The sequence below is a fragment of the Macrobrachium rosenbergii genome, chromosome 48, assembly GCF_040412425.1.
Source record: "Macrobrachium rosenbergii isolate ZJJX-2024 chromosome 48, ASM4041242v1, whole genome shotgun sequence".
Classification (NCBI taxonomy): Eukaryota; Metazoa; Arthropoda; class Malacostraca; order Decapoda; family Palaemonidae; genus Macrobrachium; species Macrobrachium rosenbergii.
Window position 1 is genome coordinate 26,565,439 of NC_089788.1, and position 17,927 is coordinate 26,583,365.

Here is a 17,927-nt window from a genome sequence, read left to right on the forward strand (position 1 = left end):
AGAATAATCCCGTATTCTTCACATTTTTCCATTTACCGTTCCTAACCTTACTCCTGCTCATAATTACTCCCAACTTTCTTCTCTTGAACAATTCCAAACTCTTTAATAGGGTCAACATTGTACATCCCCCATCAGTACTCTGTCACGGGCAGACAACCATTCCACCATACTCCATTCACGATTCATTTTCGTATACTGCAGTTTTGCCCCAAATCTACTGTAGTCCATTGTCCCACCTCTGGCGTCAATTCATCCTTGAAAATATTGAGCCGCCATGGGAACATAAGGCACCATTGTCTCGGATCCATTTTTACACCTGGCCATTCTCAGGTCTACGCTTTCTAAAACATGCCTAGTTTCCATCGTACAAGCATTTAATCTTCCATACCATCCATCCTCAAGAAACGACGAGGATACCTACATACTCGAAAATGTGGACGGTTTTTGTCGCTCTGAGTTAGCACCTTTTCCGATTTTTCGTAATGGAACTTACGTAAGTGATGCAAGAAATACAGAGACTGTCTTTTATTATCTTTGTAACTCAATGGAAATGTGATTGCGTATCATATGACATATTTTAATTGCAAAAAAACCGTTGACGTTAATATGGCTCTCGATTATCACTTGGGGAGGTTTGTCGGTACAAGCGATAACCATTTCCGTTAATAGAGATAAGATACACGCGTAATTAGAGATAAGGTATCTCTGAGTGATTCACTCTCTCTCTCTCTCTCTCTCTCTCTCTCTCTCTCTCTCTCTCTCTCTCTCTCTCTCTCCCCTATTGCATATTCATGTTCAAACTAAAGGCGTCATTTTTAAGCTCTTGTTTTTCTTCGACATGAAAAGGCAACATAAACATTTGAAATACATATAAGAGGTCTCTTAAACGCTGGAGAACATTTCAGATAATCACAAGTTCCAGCAGGTAATTTGGAATGGGGATGATATTTCCATGGTCCTCTACACCCTGACTGAGTCCTCCATAGGCGACCAACTACCTGTGACACAATTAAACCGCTATAAACCGCTAAGGTCGACAGAGGGGGCGATGGAATTTTCAGGAAACGGGCCTCAGATGATTCCTCCCCGCCCGGGATCCATCTCTGAACCCTTGCTGGTGAGGGGAGCTGACAGACATACAAATATCTGTCATTCGTGAGGAGATGTACGATAACCTGAAAATGAAGTAATAGTTATCCAGACCTGATTGGTTTGGCTGTTTAAAATAGCCCCCAATAAACCAGGAAGTGCTTAAATGGGCCCAGCTAATCCATCCCGTAGGTCAGGCTAATAATGTTCCCCTATAAAACTCGGGTTTTCACACGCATGTACACTCCACCCTCATTTCCTTACTTCTTTAGCATGTTTTGAGCGCGCCAGCACTTACTGTAAATACCTACACACACATATGCACATACACACTGTCTTAACTTGACTAATATTAACATCTCCTGTTTATATATATATATATATATATATATATATATATATATATATATATATATATATATATATATATATATATATATATATATATATATATATATATATATATATATATATATATATATATATATATATATACACACACACACACTCACTCACTCACTAACTGACCAACCCGGCACTGCCCGGGAAAACTGAATGACAAGCAATTAAACTCTTCTCATCCCCATTCCTATCAGGGCTGAACTAGGACTTAGAAGGCATCAGGAGTGTTAATATTCACCTCAGCGACCTCAAAAACTATTGATTAGGCACAAAATCTGTAATTTTTTATACTTTATTTTTCACCCCTTCTCACCCCCGCCCTTCCTATTGGGACGGAAGTTGGACTTAAAAGGCACTGGGAGTGTCACCATTCATCTCAGCAACCTCGAAAACTATGGATTAGACACTAATTTCTGTAATTTTTTGGTTATTTTTACATGTCATCCCCTTCCCACCCCCACTCCCTTTGATGCCAGTGATGTCTTAACCGCCTCCCCAAAGTATTCTTTTCCAGATTGTAAGTCATATGTATACCGAAATGAGGTATGATAAATTCCTAGAGTTTATTTAGTTACCAAGTCTAAGGGCAGAACCAGCCCTGTTTCAGGGAAGCCCTTCCCACCCCCACCCTTTTGGTGTCTTTTGGTGCTAGTGATGCTTTACCCCACAGTACTCTTTTATAGATAGTAAGTCATATGTATAACAAGTTTGGTTGAAATTGCTCAATGCGTTTCAGAGTTATGCTGGCACATACGCACACACACATACATTCATTTATATATATATATATATATATATATATATATATATATATATATATATATAATATGTGTAAATATGTATATATGTTCACACACGAATATCGTTTAATATCGAACTCAGTATACCTTGAAAATAACTGACTCCCTATGGGAATTATATTTTATGAATGCTGCAGGCCCGGAAGTGCTTAATCACTTTTAATTTCCTTTGGGTGTAAGTAGTTCCTAAGGTACAGAGAATTCAATATTAAACGATATTCGTGGATTAATGACTGTGAATATAAAAAAAATTCGAAGTCTCGGGATGTCATCAAGCTGGGTGAAGGATTAAAACAAGAAGTTGCCCAAGAGATTTCGTGTTCTCACAGCTCACCAGCGTCAGGTGTGTGTGTGTGAATGTGTGTACGTAAATAAGATGAAATTTTCTCTATATTGGCTCACGAATGTGTCAGCATTTGAAAGACAAACGCGGATTGGCAGGAGAAGATCAGTGTGGATTTAGACGACGGAGAGGTTATGTGAATCAAGTGTATGTTAAAAATTATGATTGAAGTTTGAAAGTGAAGGGAAAAGCCGTATGTGACATACATGAACCTAGAAAAAGCAGCTGATAGCAGTGATACAGAGGCAATATGGAACGTACTGAGAATGTACAGTGTAGGAGAGAAGTTTTCAAAAGCAAATGAAAGTGTTTATGATGAAAATGAAGCGTGTTTTATAAAAGCTTGGTGGGCGAGAGACTGATTGGTGTGAAAGGTGGCTGTTCAGTTTATTTGTACAGATGGAGTGATGCGAGAAGGCAGAGAAAGAACAAGAGATGCAGCCCACAGTTCTGGGATAAGGAAAAGAATTGTGAATGGATCGTGGAAGGGTTAATGTTGCCAGATGTTACTCTGCTGATTGGGAAAAGTTCAGAGAAACTGCAAAAACTAGTTGAGGAATTTGAAGTGTATGCCTGAGTAGAAAGTTTATGGGAGCAAATGGAAATCAGAAGATGAAGCAATGAACGTTAATTTGCGTTAATTCTGGAGCAAATATAAGAGACGATGACAGGATTAGAAAAAGAAAAGAGACATGTCACAGAATAGGTAGAGCACGGGTGTTAACTAAAGACTGGGAAGAGACTTGTGTTATCTACATAAGTCAAGGTGGAGGAGATTGTTGGGCCAGCCATCTTTTATTGAAGTTAAATGTAAATGCTGAATGCTAATAAAATAAGGTTTATAATCATTGCGTTTTTACATTTTTGTGATTTAAAGTCAAACACTTTATGTGTGTGTATATATATAATACACACACCCATATTATATATATGCTACAATGGCGAGGATTGTCCTGTTCCACCTCCAGCTAAATATATCTGAATTGATAGGTATATGTGTGCGGGTGAGCTGAAACACACTTAAATGCTTCTTGGCTGCAGAGTGATATGACTCAACTTCATCTCAACACAGTGTGTTGGTTCGAATCCCACCATGGTAGTTAGACATCTGTATTTGTTCTTCGTTCGGATTCAAAGTTTTTTAGTTGAAAGTCCATAGTTCCTCTCTATCTCAGCCTAAGTAAACAGTAAACGTTGGAATATTAAACAGTGATGGGACTACTCCAGCTCTAATAAAACATATGCGAATTTGAGATATATGTAAGTTTGAGCTAAAATAAACTTGATGGTTGGGTAGTTTTCTTAACCTCATGCCGACCCATCGTGCGTGGGTTCAGATCTCACCAAGGGATAAGGGGTGTTTTTCATTTCTTCTTCATTGGCACTCGATGCTTGATAGTGACAAGCATATTCAAAACGCTTGAGAAATCGCAAAGTTTAGAGCCATTTTGGTTATTACATACTCTCTCTCTCTCTCTCTCTCTCTCTCTCTCTCTCTATATATATATATATATATATATATATATGTATATATATATATATATATATATATATATAGATATAGATATATATAGATATATATAGATATATATATATATATATATATATATATATATATATATATATTGTGAGGTCAAAGAAGACAGAACTGGCTACTGATTGATTTATTATCTGGGCATAAGGTATACATAGCAGCATGCGGACGGAAACGTGGTGCCCAACCCCAGGTCTCCGTGACCCGCACGCTGAGTGAGAACAATTTTTGTTTGTTAACAGTCAATCAAATAACAATAACGAGACATAATGTACATACAGTGATAAAATATATATTGGCGAAAAGTCCAGGAAATTCTACATACAAATATATACATGAGATTCTTGCTGCGTTGATAGATGCGATACATGATCGTAATCAATGGGTAAAGAAGACGTCTTTACAATATATATATGCTCGTATCTATATATATATATATATATATATATATATATATATATATATATATTCCTCGTAGCTCTTTGTTGGATGAGTCGGTAGAGCTGCGGACTGTCACTTGATGGGCCGGAGTTCAATTCCCCGGCCGGCTAGAAATTAATTTCTCGCTATAATGTGGTTCAGATTCCACAATAAGCTGTAGGTCCCGTTGCTAGGTAACCAATTGGTTCTTAGCCACATAAAATAAGTCTAATCCTTCGGGCCAGCCCTAGGAGAGCTATTAATCAGCTCAGTGGTCTGATAAAACTAAGGTATACTTAACTTTTTTCGTATTCCTTGTTGGGAGAGTGGATACCATTCTCAGCTAGCACTCTGCTGGCCGCGAGTTCGAATCTCCGAGTGGCCAATGAAGAATAAGAGGAATTTATTTCTGGTGATAGAAATTCATTTCTCGCTATAATGTGGTTCGGATTCCAGATTCCACAATAAGCTGTACGTAGGTCCCGTTGCTAGGTAACCAGTTGGTTCGTAGCCACGTAAAATAAATCTAATCCTACGGGCCAGCCCTAGGAGAGCTGTTAATCAGCTCAGTGGTCTGGTTAAACTAAGGTATATATATATATATATATATATATATATATATATATATATATATATATATATATATAAACGTATGTTGTAGCAACTGAACATCTGTACATGACCTAAACCTCACAATCTAAGCAAATCTCTGACACGCTTGCGTAAAAGAGATTCGTTTCCTTGGAGCAGGAGGCGGTCTCGTAACATGGACTAGCCCTCCACTTCTTTTACATTTTCATAATTATGGGAATCAAGAATATTTAGACTGCTCGAGTTTACGACTTCTTGCAATAGTTGCTCAGCTGTGGAAATATCTGTCCGGTTCATTATGTGGTTACTATTATTGAGAACCTACCGGCTCCATCGTTGCCAATAGCGGTGTCGCCAGTTGGTTGGAGATGATCAAGAAATCAAAGTTACGACTTAAAACGAGCAAAGTGATGAAAACATTTTTGAATATTGAATTTCATGTGTATTTTTTTCATAAGGGATTCACTGCACTATTTAGATATCGCTTATTTATCTTCAGATGTTTCCGTCGTTTCCATGACAGAGCTGCCAGCGTTTCGTTATTTTCTATTTCCTTTTTCCATCTGTTCCACGGAAGCGTGGTTGAGGGTTTCCTCGCGCATTTTTAGCTTCCTAGACCGTGTTCACGCTTAGTAAAGGTTTCTGTCATATGGATAAATAATGTCTGGCAAGTTAAAAGTGGATAAATATTCCTGTATGTTGGTACCTAGCAACTGTTACCACAACGCTCGTGTGTTTCTGTTGATCCTCTCCGACCTCTGTGCTCTGCTGCCTGGTCCGGGACCAGTGAGTCACTTCTCGGCGTTCGTGGTTGGTGTAGCTATCTGCACGTCTGAGCGGCGGTTGAGAACTTTTCATTCCTGACATTTTGTTTTATAATTGTAAAGAGCTTTATCAGTGTTTTACACAATCGCTGTGTGATCCAGTGTTGATTAATCTACCTTTGGCATGTTTTAAATGTCCTGGGTTTGTGTTATTAATCAGTCTTCCTGCAAAAGGGGGTGTGTGTGTGTGAGAGAGAGCGGTAGGGATAAGCCCTCGGTCTCTTTAAATTCTCTTGTTTGTGATCATATTGACGCATTGACTATTTAAGGAAGAATTCTCAAGTTTTCCGTTTTATGTATTTCATAATATGAATTAGAAAGTAAACTTAATTATTAGAGTAGTCTTAAGACGATTTTATTACAAATATAATCGATGTTTGTATCATATTGAGTTAATGTATCAAGGAATATTTTACGACGCTAACCTTGCCATTTTGTCAATTAAATGCATTTTCCTGGCATTGTTAAAACGCATGTTTGCAATTCAAACTTTAAGAAATCATGTTTTAAATAGAAGACATAAGGCGTGGGGTGTCTTATCGAGGTCATCGATGGGTTGACTTAGAAGACAGTGTTCATGAACCGAATTGTATCGTTTATAGGGCGTTGAAGTGTCACATTCTCAAGAGCATGATGCAATTTTTCAGTAAACTGTTAACTAATGGGACGGATATGTGGCACCCTTTGAATTTTAATTGGACTTTAATTCAACAATTTGTTGTTGCTTTGTGTAATCTTGAGTTTATAAAGTAATCAACACTGGATCCTACTATAAATAAATTCTGAAAGTTCTTTAGTATTTGAAATGTGAAATAGCCTATCGTACTTTTTGTTGGCACAGAACAGGTATTCCGTAAGTGTTTGCAGTAACCCAGCAAAGGACTTGGAACACTTTCGAAAGTGCATTTAGTCAAACATACAGTAGAACAATTGTACACGCGGATGTTAGCCCTTGTTTGAATACGGGGAAAAAGTGAAGAGTGGGTGGCGTGCCGAAACCCTTGCATCTCCGCTTGCCGAACATTCGTTCAAGCACATCTAACTTTTGGAAGTCACCTTGGCCGTTGGAAGCAGTCGAAAAAGGCAGCATGGCAGCCAACAACAGGTAAAAATCCCTCTTAGTGTCAAACCGGTTTCCGGTTTGTTGAAAAAGAACATGGAGTAATGGATAAGCGAGTGAAGGCCTGGTGTCTCACAGGTCCAAGGAATGCACGTATGGTTGGTCTGCCTATTTGACCACTGTCGCTCTCTCACTTTTGTCGTAATGTTGTAGATACCGTTATGCCCTTCGGCATTTTCCCCACTCAATACCCAGTGTCGAGGCTTCTCCAACAGCTGGTATCTTGGAGACCTAATCAGTGCTCTCCTACATTTTATCTACAATATTCCAAGTCCATTTTAACTTTTTGGTAGCTCTTCGTATGCCTATTTGCCATTTTCGGTTCTGGTCTTCTGTTTTTTTTCAGTATTCTACTTAATTATACGGCACACAGAGCACATCGGCATTTTGCATTACTAACTTCACTCTATATTCTAATTATGTCAAAGTAGGTAGTAATACTGGTCTTTCGGAATCTTAATACAGTTTCGGATAGTCTATTGTTCACGCGAAACGAAAGAGTAGATACTTGTTCCCTTGTACAGCCCGACAAGCTCTGCTTAGTCTGCATATACACCAAGTCCAATATGAAAACAGTTTGATAATTTCATTTGTTGAAAATATGTAGTTCTTGATGTGCGGTGTATTGCTAGTTTATTACGAGAGAGAGAGAGATTCCTGAATTGTGATATGAGGGTACAGTGCATGGAAATAGTGCATGCTGGTGAATGTTCTTCGCTAGATTTTGTTTTCTTTTTCGTCTGTAACCAAATCTTTATTTTTTTTCTTTGCTTGAAGATTTTGATTTTTTCTGAAGTGTTTTTGAGTAATGAATATAATAAAAAATAGAGATTACGCCCTTAAACATGTATGAAAAGAGTAAAATTAAATCGGCATTACATGGCTCAGGATACATCCTTGGCGTCTCGGCCAATCACCCAGAAAGCATTTGTTTTCTAAGACTGGTATGCACTCAGAATCCGTTGATGAAAAATTTTGCTTTTATCATGTTGATAATGCAAAGTACACCGTTCACTTAATTGACAGATTACCCTGATGTAATAATGTTTCTGGTAACTTGTATTCAGCATATAAATTGACGGTAACAAAACATTTAATGATCCTAAGCCAATAAAAACTAGCCAGAGGAAAGCCGCAAGGTTATCGAAAAGTAATTGTCTTGAAACATTGGGCGACTCTAAAGTTATACCCAATTTAAAACCTCAATAAATTACTGTCCAGGTGTCATTTATTAAATTTTTGTGTATGTTTAAGTTGTGCTGTACAGTATGTTTCTGTTGTCGCTGTTAGTCTGTTGAAAACAGGATAATAGAACAGTGTAGTGATAGAACTGAGATTAAAAGAGTTATGGCGGAGAAAGCTAACAAAAAATGGGCAAAAGTTGAAAGAAATGGATATGATTAGACCTTGGGGAGTTATGGAGTATGAATTGGAAATGAACAAACTTCAAAATGGAATTTCATTTAGGCCTAAACGTAGGGGATAGTTATTGGAATGTAAATATAATCGATATTTTACATGGAACCGTTGATCCGTTTAGTGGAACATAAAAACCTGGAAATTTTCGCTTGACAGCAGTTGTGGTCTTGCATGAATTGTTAGGATGTCACACACATTGATTTCCCTTTTTTTCACTAAAGATTCTCTCTCTCTCTCTCTCTCTCTCTCTCTCTCTCTCTCTCTCTCTCTCTCTCTCTCTCTCTCTCTCTCTCTCATAAACAACGAAGTTATTTTACCCTCTATTGTGCGATTTGCGACATCCAGGTTTCAGTTATCATAACTTTTAGTATTACCAAAAATGACGATTGCTCTACAGAAGGTGCCATTATCTACTCAGACAAAATAGTCAACAAGTGAGTCGCTGCCACTCACCATATGATGAATCATTACCGCAGAAAGGTTCCCGATATTTTAGAAATCCTCTGGTTCGTGAAGGTTACACGGAGATCTCGCGTTATGTAAGGATCTAAGCTCTTTTACTGCTCAAGCCATGACTCCTGTTTCATACGGATTCGTTTCCATTAAAGAAAAAGTTTCTCTCTCTCACACACACACACACACACACACACACACACACACACACATATATATATATATATATATATATATATATATATATATATATATATATATATATATAATATGTATATAGCCTATTGTTCGTATATGTGTGGCACAGAGAAACAAAAGGGTAAACAGATGTAATACACAGCAGAAAAAGTATATTCTGCCTTAAACTGTTCATATATGAGACAGATTTGCGTGACTCACACCTGTCACGTAACAGAAAAGCAGGAATTTTACTGGTGTCCACATTGCTAGAGATGCTTTCGCGGCCTTGGTAGACGCATGCACGCGGCTTATTGTTTTCTCAAGCGTGAGAGCCCCTCCCCTCCCTTAATCTCTCCACCCCATCAACCAACCCCCGTCTTCTCATGGTCTCATTTCCTTTCCGTGTTTTCCAGACCAAAACGGTAGAAATCGAGGTGAAATTGGCGTAACTGCCGAAACTTGTGGGGTTTCTCGACACTTCAGAACGCTTTGGGGAGATGATTGGCTATGTGACTTGCACCGTATACATGCCTTTTCATAAGAAATGAGGTTTCAAGCCCCTCACCTCTTCTCCACCTTGTCGTCCTCCTAAAACAGAGTAACCTCTCGAGGCTTGGATGACGTTCAAGTAGGAGAGTGAGAGATGCGCGCATATGGCTATAAAAGTAGATTTGAGAGACTTCATGCTCTTTTCCCCAGTCCTTGGCCGTTCTTATGCCCGAGTGATAATGGAGAGGAAGTATTTTTTTTCTAATCTGTCTCAGATAGTTGTTGGGGTTTCCCGCCTGGAAATAGTCCATGACGTTGCCTAAGGGGAATCACGTCGCCCGGTAATACACTCAAGCTTGAGTAATTTTTTTTTTTCAGTTGTTGCAGACCGTCACGGCGTGGTTATTTAACATTGAAACAAAGGTGATCGTAAGGTTTTTTAGAAACATATATTGTCCCCTATAATTTTTTGCAGTTCCTAATGTATGGATGCGCAACTATATATATATATATATATATATATATATATATATATATATATATATATATACACATACATACACATACATACATACATACATATATATATATATATATATATATATATATATATATATATATATATATATATATATATAAATATAATATTTTATGAATCTGTACGTAATGCATCATGTATGCTTTTGCAGGCCCCAACTTGAGACATGCTTACTTTATTATTTGCCGTATACCTTACATTTTCTTCAATAAGTTTTCATTGTGGTTCTAACTGTTATTGAAGATGTATAGCCCTCAAGCTAAAATTGAGTTGAGGAAAACCCGAGACTGGCAGATCAAGTTCAGACATCAGAAGCAATTGTAGATTAGTTATTTTTTGGATTTCCTGAAATTAAAGATAATTACTGCCTTAATTTATTGTAATTGAAGTACGCATTATTGTGGTTGTTTTGACCTCAGGTGTTCATTCATTGTGTGTAGCCTAATGTGAATTCTGAAAGGTGTTCTGGCAAATTAGCATATATACTTATTATAATTTTTATGGAATTGGAAAACATTGTCATACTAGAGTTTGTGTCTTTTTGTCATTTAGATGCTTCCTTTGATGTTGATGTTACTGGTTAAAGGTGGATTTTAAGGTTTCCAATGCAGGATTTGGTCCAAGTTCAGTACTAGGAAATGTGTTGTTTTGAAATCGAAATGAAAAAGCGAAGAGTAACTTATAGTTTTTATTCTGATAATCAAAGATAAAAAACAAACATTAAGCATGGCTGTATATTGCTTCCTGCTTTGCTTGCCCAGCTGCTTTGAAATCTGATACGTATTTGAGCCATTTAGATGACTCAAGTGGCCCAGTCCATTATTTCGGAGTATGTATTATGAAAGTAACTTTTTTCATGTTGGTAAGTACTGCAACATGAGAAAAGTCCAGAAGGAACACTAGTTGCCCCTCGTTTAGATGTCATGCAAGGAAACCTTCTTGAAAGGTAAGTAGTGATGGATGATTAAACCTGGAAACAGAATAGCAGAGCAGTCCGTGCGGCATCGTTCATTTGGTGAGGCTGCTGCTATTTGGGCACTCGGTAGCCTTTCAGACAAGATGGTGGTGAAGGCAAGGAACAGGAGTGTTTCGTTCTTTTGTACCTGAACAGTAATTGAACTTCTTTGGTAATTACTTCATGTTCCAGTCATCACATTCATTTTCCCAAGGACACGCATAATTCCCTGTAATCCTCTTAATTTTTTAACAAAAAAATTTCCCCAGGAGTACTGCAGTTTTCCGGTGAAGACTTAAAATTTTTCATGTCATCCCGTTTATTATTGTGTGAACATGGAAATGATTCTATAGTACGTGAATTTCCTTCTAAACACTTAACCAGAAGTGGGTACGCCAATTTTAGTACCATTACTCGGATTCATGTTATTGCGAGCTCATACATTTTCTTCAGTTTAGAAATCGTATTTAATTCTAACAACTCAGCAATTATGTTTATGACCAAAATTGTTTTTGCTGCCGTCACTTTTCTACCAGTGTTAGATGTGATCAGACCGTTTCAACAGTTATCACAGAGTCAGTCATTTAAATTTCACCAAGTGTGAGGGTCTTCACCAATCATTCAGATATCTAGATTATACCAGTAATCGTATTTATATATGTAAATTAATTTCATCGAGTTCCTAATTAGGTACCGGTATTCTTGATTAGTCCAACATTCTAAAATATATATTGTACAGTACTTGCTGAATATTTATCCGGTAGCTGTATTCTGTGCAATTTCAAGATAAATTTAAATAATGTAAATATCTTGAATAATTGTAGCAGATGATCAGATCTGTGTATTGCACTTTTAAGATTATCAGTGCCATCTAGTTTAGGGTAATTTTTGAGGGAAAAATAAATTAGAATGATCTCAATAATGCTGAAAAAAAAAGGTTTGTTACTCGATTTAGTTGGATGTGCCACGTTGCAGAATGTCATGGAAATACGTAGTGTCTTGTCTTACCTATTGTACCGTTTCATATTGAGGTGAGGTGTTGGAATGTTCGTTTGTATGCCAATGTAAGCCTGTTAAGAAGTACTGTACAAACATCTCTATTTTTCAATCCTAATTTGATGGTAGAATGGGGCCATCAAGTGACCGAAACATTGGAATGTTTAGGAATGTGTGGCTGAAGTGAAATTGCTTTCTGCTTCATCTGTTTTATTTAATCTTTCTCTTATAGACCAATTTAGCTGTGTATCACTCAAGATGTGACAGTATGAAATAAAAGTCTTGTTACTGATAAAACTAGATAAAGAGTTTTGCCTGGTGGGCTGCAGTCCTGCACTGAAGTGCTTCATGCTATAATGAAGGATTTGGATATAAGCAAAGCGGTTGTATCTTGAGATGATAACCTCCATTTATATATTTTTTGCAAAGATGGTAACATACTATCCTTTTGTCATGAATTTCTTCTCTCTGTGTTTGTGTGTTTGTGCGGCTGTGACCTAACCTTGCATGGTCGTCTTCTTGTTGCAATTGCAGACGACCTAACAGCGGGTCCCTCCACAACTTGAATCATCTCCGATCGTCCAATTCGCAGCTCAACCTTAGTCGACACGGGTAAAGAAAATCCTCCTCTCATACTTCAGAGAAATGCCACAATATTTATTGCACTGTATAGGTTTAGATTTATTTCCTTTTGTTTGTTTTTGTCTCAGTTTACAGATTTGGTGAAAGTGATTTTTGTGTTTTCTATTTTGGACATCATTATTGTTTTGTTACACTTTGCTGTCATCTTGGGAATTGTTTTCAATATACATGTTTACATATTTGCAGAATATGCATTAATGCATAAACAATTGCAGTGTTTGTATGTATTTGTTTACATTTATGTATAAGAGTACAGATCGCATCATGTATTATCATACATTGCACTTGCAACATTTTTTCAATAGTCTTTTAGTGGTTCTCATGATGCTGTGATTGGCTGCTTAGTGCTATAGAGCTGTGTGACATACAGTAGCCAGAACTAAAGTAATGAAGGTCTCTTGGTAGAATAGTTTTACATCACAGGGAAATAGTTTAATTAAAAGGTATGCAGTTCTAGAATCTAATACATTTCACGGGTGCTAATTCAAGTTTTCAATAAACACACTAACCAACTAGGTTAGAAAAATACAATCTGTAACCATAGTTTTTAATTTTTTGTAGTAGAAGTCTGCGGGTCCATGTGAGATAGAACTCATTTCCAAAAGATAAGTGTTCTGAGTAATTAAAGTCCTTGGACCTACTTCCAGAGCAAAAGAAGCCCAGTACAATGGTGAAGAAGGCATAGTTAAGATGTACCTTCGAGGTCGTCCCATCAACTTGTACGTCCCAACACCTATGCGGGAGACCTATGTCCCTAATGGACCCTCTTCATCTCCACCTGCTAAGCTCAAGCTTGAATGGGTCTATGGCTACAGGTTAGTTCATCTCATGAGCTGATTATTGGCTTTTATACGGTAATCCTCTCTCCAAAGAATATTGCATTAAAATGGGTTCGAAGTTGGCCCAGGCCCGTAAAATGTATACTGGGTTTCATGTTTGTTTTTCATTTGAGATAATGCACAAGCAGAAATCTAAGTCAGATTGAATTCATTTATGCTGTTATCTGGAAATACTGCTTCTTTGGAGAGTGGTTGTTATGTTATGATTTTTTAACATGTAGTTTTGTTATATTAAGATTCCTAACTAAATTAGTTGAGCTTAGAAATAATGAGTTCTTTGATATTCTGTTAGCCTTAATATCAAAGAACTCATTATTTCTGAGCTCATTTGCATTATTTCTTGTAAACCACAGATAGTGACTACATGAGGTGATAATGTTTTGTAATTATCAGTAATACAGAGCCTTCATTTTATCCTGTAAAATTTAGAACTGCAGGATTTGTTCAGTTTTCTGCAGCAGGTCAAGAGTTACCAAAAATTACAAATTTCTGTGATGGCACATATAATAATAGTAATGGTTGATACTGTTGCAAATAATCTTGCTGCAAAAACACATCCATTGTTAGGCAAGGAAATTTGGTATGTTTTATTTGTTGATACTAATCCTATGCCTGATGAAGATTTGGATCCATCATGAATATTGCATAGTGTGAGCCTTTACGTCTTAAGGCATGTATTTGAATGTCTTAGGGTACACAGTATGTATACATGTAGTTTTCAGATAGATGTTTAATTAGGTACAATGATGTACCTTATATGTGAACCAAGAAGAATGTAGTCTGGTTATTTGTATAAGTTTTATATTTATATTTGTTGACTCAAAAAGTGTATTGGCTGTAATTGGTAGAGAAAGTTTGTGATAATTTATGAATAAGTCTCTTTGATCAAAAAGTTTTTAACCGAGACTTACTTGTATTTTTACAGCAGTATATATTATTATTAAATCACAATGAAGAGAAGTGGTTTGCAACTTACAACTGGGAAAGAAGTGTTTGGGGAAGATTTAAAAACTCATGCATATTCTGAGTCCCTCATTACGAGCTGGATCCACACTTTTGAAGGTTGTATGTGAGGTTGAACTGTGTACAAAACATCCATACTCCAGAATCGACATAATAGTTGCTTTGTATAGTAATGTTGAGGTCAGTCTGTCAGCTTCCCACTTTGTGTACAATGATTTTTATATCAAATGTACTGTACTGTAATGCATTTTTGACTCTGGGGTGTATGTAGGCTATATGGTGGGCTTTTCTTTGTAGCTGTTATTGATGAGGCTCATCAGTATAAAAATTGCCCATATAAATATTACTTTTGATTTGAAATTGTGATTACCCATTGATGTTACTTATTGCTAGTGTAAACAGGGTGCTACTAAGAATACTTCATTATGGAACTCCATTTTCAAGTTGAAGGGTAGCTAAGTGAATATCATCAATTTGTAATTGAAAGGCAATAGAAAGATGCTAAGTGCAGAAGACAGTCGTTAGATAGAGTCTACCAGGCTAAGTGGTCTAACTTCAGGTCTTGGTGCAGATGAAATAACGTGTCCGCTTCTAATGCCTCTGTAACAGAAACAGCAGACTTTCTACTCTTCTTACGCTTCAATAAAGGACTTTCCACTTCTGCTGTTAAAGGCTACAGAGCAATGCTTAGCTCGGTTTTCCGCCATAAAGGAATGGACTTATCGTCTAAGCAGGATTTGTCCAACCTTATTAAGTCCTTTAATACCGCAAAGCTTAAAGAAGACAATTTGCTGTCCTGGAATTTAGATGCAGTACTTAAATGACTGACCAGTTCACATTTTGAGCCCATGCAGTCTATCTCTTTAAGGGATCTTATCAGAAAAACTTTTTCTGGTCACCTTAGCCACTGCCAAAAGGTCCAGTGAAATCCATTCTTTGGACAAAAATGTTGGATTCTTTCAGGGAATGCAGTTTGCTCCACTTCCCTAGAACTTTTAGCCAGGGATAAATCACCATCGCATCCATGGCCTTGCTCTTTTACGATTGAGAGCTTGTCCGAGATAGTAGGCCTGTCTGAAAAAGAAAGAGCTCCCTGTCTAGTAAGGGCCCTTAAGCATTATCCTAACAGAACGAAGACTATTTGTGGTACATGAAGGAACCTTTGGTGTTCTTTGAAATATCCCTCTCAGCCTTTGTCTAAGAATGCCCTGGCGTTCTTTCGCAGGGACTTGACCTTAGAAGCCCATTCCATGGTGAGCGAAGACTCTCACTCCTCATACCCATGAGATAAGAGTGGTCGCTACGTCTTTGGCATTTAAGTGCAATTTATCCCTCACATCGATTGTGCAATTGATGTTTTGGAAGTGCAAGTCAGTGTTTGCATCCCATTACTTAATGGATATCGAAACTACTTACGATCAGTGCAGTACCTTGGGTCCGTTTTACACGGCTGTGTGGTGTTGGAGGAGGAAACATAGAAAGCAATGTCCTTTCTTTTATCTCTTCACCTTGCTTAGGGTGTTGAGTTTTTTGGGGAGCCTGGGAGTACTATGTATTGGAGTACCCTCCAGTCCTTTGGTTTTTAATGGTTTGGGCATTGGTGTTGCTAATTTTGTTTTTGGTGGTTATGATGACTATATTTGCTCTGGTTATTTTGTGTAGTACTGCACCCTGGGCAGGGGCATCTTGTATTCTTTGTTAGCCCTCGGAAATTAGTCCATCGCTACAAAGCACCCACTGTAGTAGTAGGCCCCCAAGGCTTTACCGCCTTGCCTCTACTGGATAAGATGAGTGCCAACCAGAGGCAACATCTACCTGTAGCAGCTCTCTTATCAGGTAAGGTTCAACAACATTGGTTCAGTGTTAGCAAATTTTTATTCTCAAACTCATTACTATTAATAGTGTTTTGGGGTGAATATGTCCAACCTTCCCACCTCCATTCAATGTGGGAATCAGCTATGTAATTACTGGGTAAGTTACTTATATAAAAATGACATTTTTATAATAAAATCAAAGCTTTATATATATACTTATCCAGTAATTACATAATCGGAGCCCGCCCACCTCTCCTCGCTTGGACATAAGGGCATAAACAAATTGAAGCTCTTTGCTATGTTGTACCTCTTCAGTTCCTCATTGGATGGGTCGATATCTTACTCAACTATCACTCTCCTAGGCCTGCGTTCGATTCTCCGGCCGGCCAATGAAGAATTAGAGGAATTTATTTCTGGTGATAGAAATTCATTTCTTGGTATACTGTAATGTGTTTCGGATTCCACAACAAGCTGTAGGTCTGTTGCTAGGTAACCAATTGGTTCTTAGCCACATAAAATAAGTCTGATCCTTCGGGCCAGCCCTAGGAGAGCTGTTAATCAGCTTAGTGGTCTGGTTAAACTAAGGTATACTTAACTTTTCTTCCCCCAAAAGTGGGCAGGGCACATTGCCATAATCAAAACAAACTAGCGTGACCCGCAATTTCAAAATTTTAAGCTGCCGGTTAAAAGAAACTAATAGCTATGTAATTACAGGTTAAGTATATATAAAACTTTCATTTTTATTTATAAAAATGTTCGTATGGGTTCTTGTTGCCTCATATGTGTGTAAAATTTTATCCCAATATTTCATTTGTTGAATGTCTGACATTTAGCTATGAAGCCATTTTGATGATATTTGGTTTCAATTTTTGGTATTAAGAACCTTGACCAGCTCTTATTTCCAAACAGAAAATTGGAATGGGACAAGGTTGGATCATACCTGAATTTAACGTTTTTTATTGTATCTATTTTCTTAGATGGTTTTAATGTTATCTCAGTGTCATTATTTATTTTACTTGATTGGGAGAATACAAAGGGAGAATCAAGGTCAAAAGTTGTGCATTTATATTCATAATATGGAAAAAATAAAATTCAGGAAGAGTTCCTTCTGTCCAGGGTGGCCTTACATCGGGAGGCACAGTATTGCTTCTTTAAAAAAGGCACGTTTCCTGAGAGACCTGCCTGAATACAGTAAACCCCCCGTATTCGCATTCTCATGGTTCGCGGACTCACCCATTCGCGGGTTTCTCTGTGGAACATATCTAGCCATCATTCGCGGAAAATTCGCCCATTCGCGGTATTTTTCATTGAGAAATAGTCACTAATTACTGTATTTTCATATAATTTTCATGAATAAATGCACTTTTTATGATAAAACTATTAAAAAACTCAGGTATATGCATTTTTACAGGATTTTTCTGTGTTTAAACTATCAAAATGGGCAGTTGTAATTGTTTTTAGAGGGGTTTTAAGTATTCGCGGATTTTAGCTATTTGCGGGGGGGTGTAGGACGCAT

The 17,927-nt window shown here is 37.4% G+C and overlaps 1 protein-coding gene across 50 annotated transcripts in view; it reads left to right on the forward strand.

The window, feature by feature from the left end:
- The window catches only part of LOC136831307 (echinoderm microtubule-associated protein-like 2), a 370,899-nt gene that overhangs the window by 285,133 nt on the left and 67,839 nt on the right, over positions 1 to 17,927 (forward strand). For 31 of the 50 annotated variants that reach the window (XM_067091464.1, XM_067091463.1, XM_067091472.1 and 28 more), the window contains 2 exons: positions 12,688 to 12,765; positions 13,443 to 13,610. In XM_067091464.1, the coding sequence (XP_066947565.1) occupies positions 12,688 to 12,765; positions 13,443 to 13,610 (246 nt within the window). The remainder of the gene's footprint in view (positions 1 to 12,687; positions 12,766 to 13,442; positions 13,611 to 17,927) is intronic. The other 19 variants (XM_067091484.1, XM_067091500.1, XM_067091482.1 and 16 more) reach the window with 1 other exon arrangement.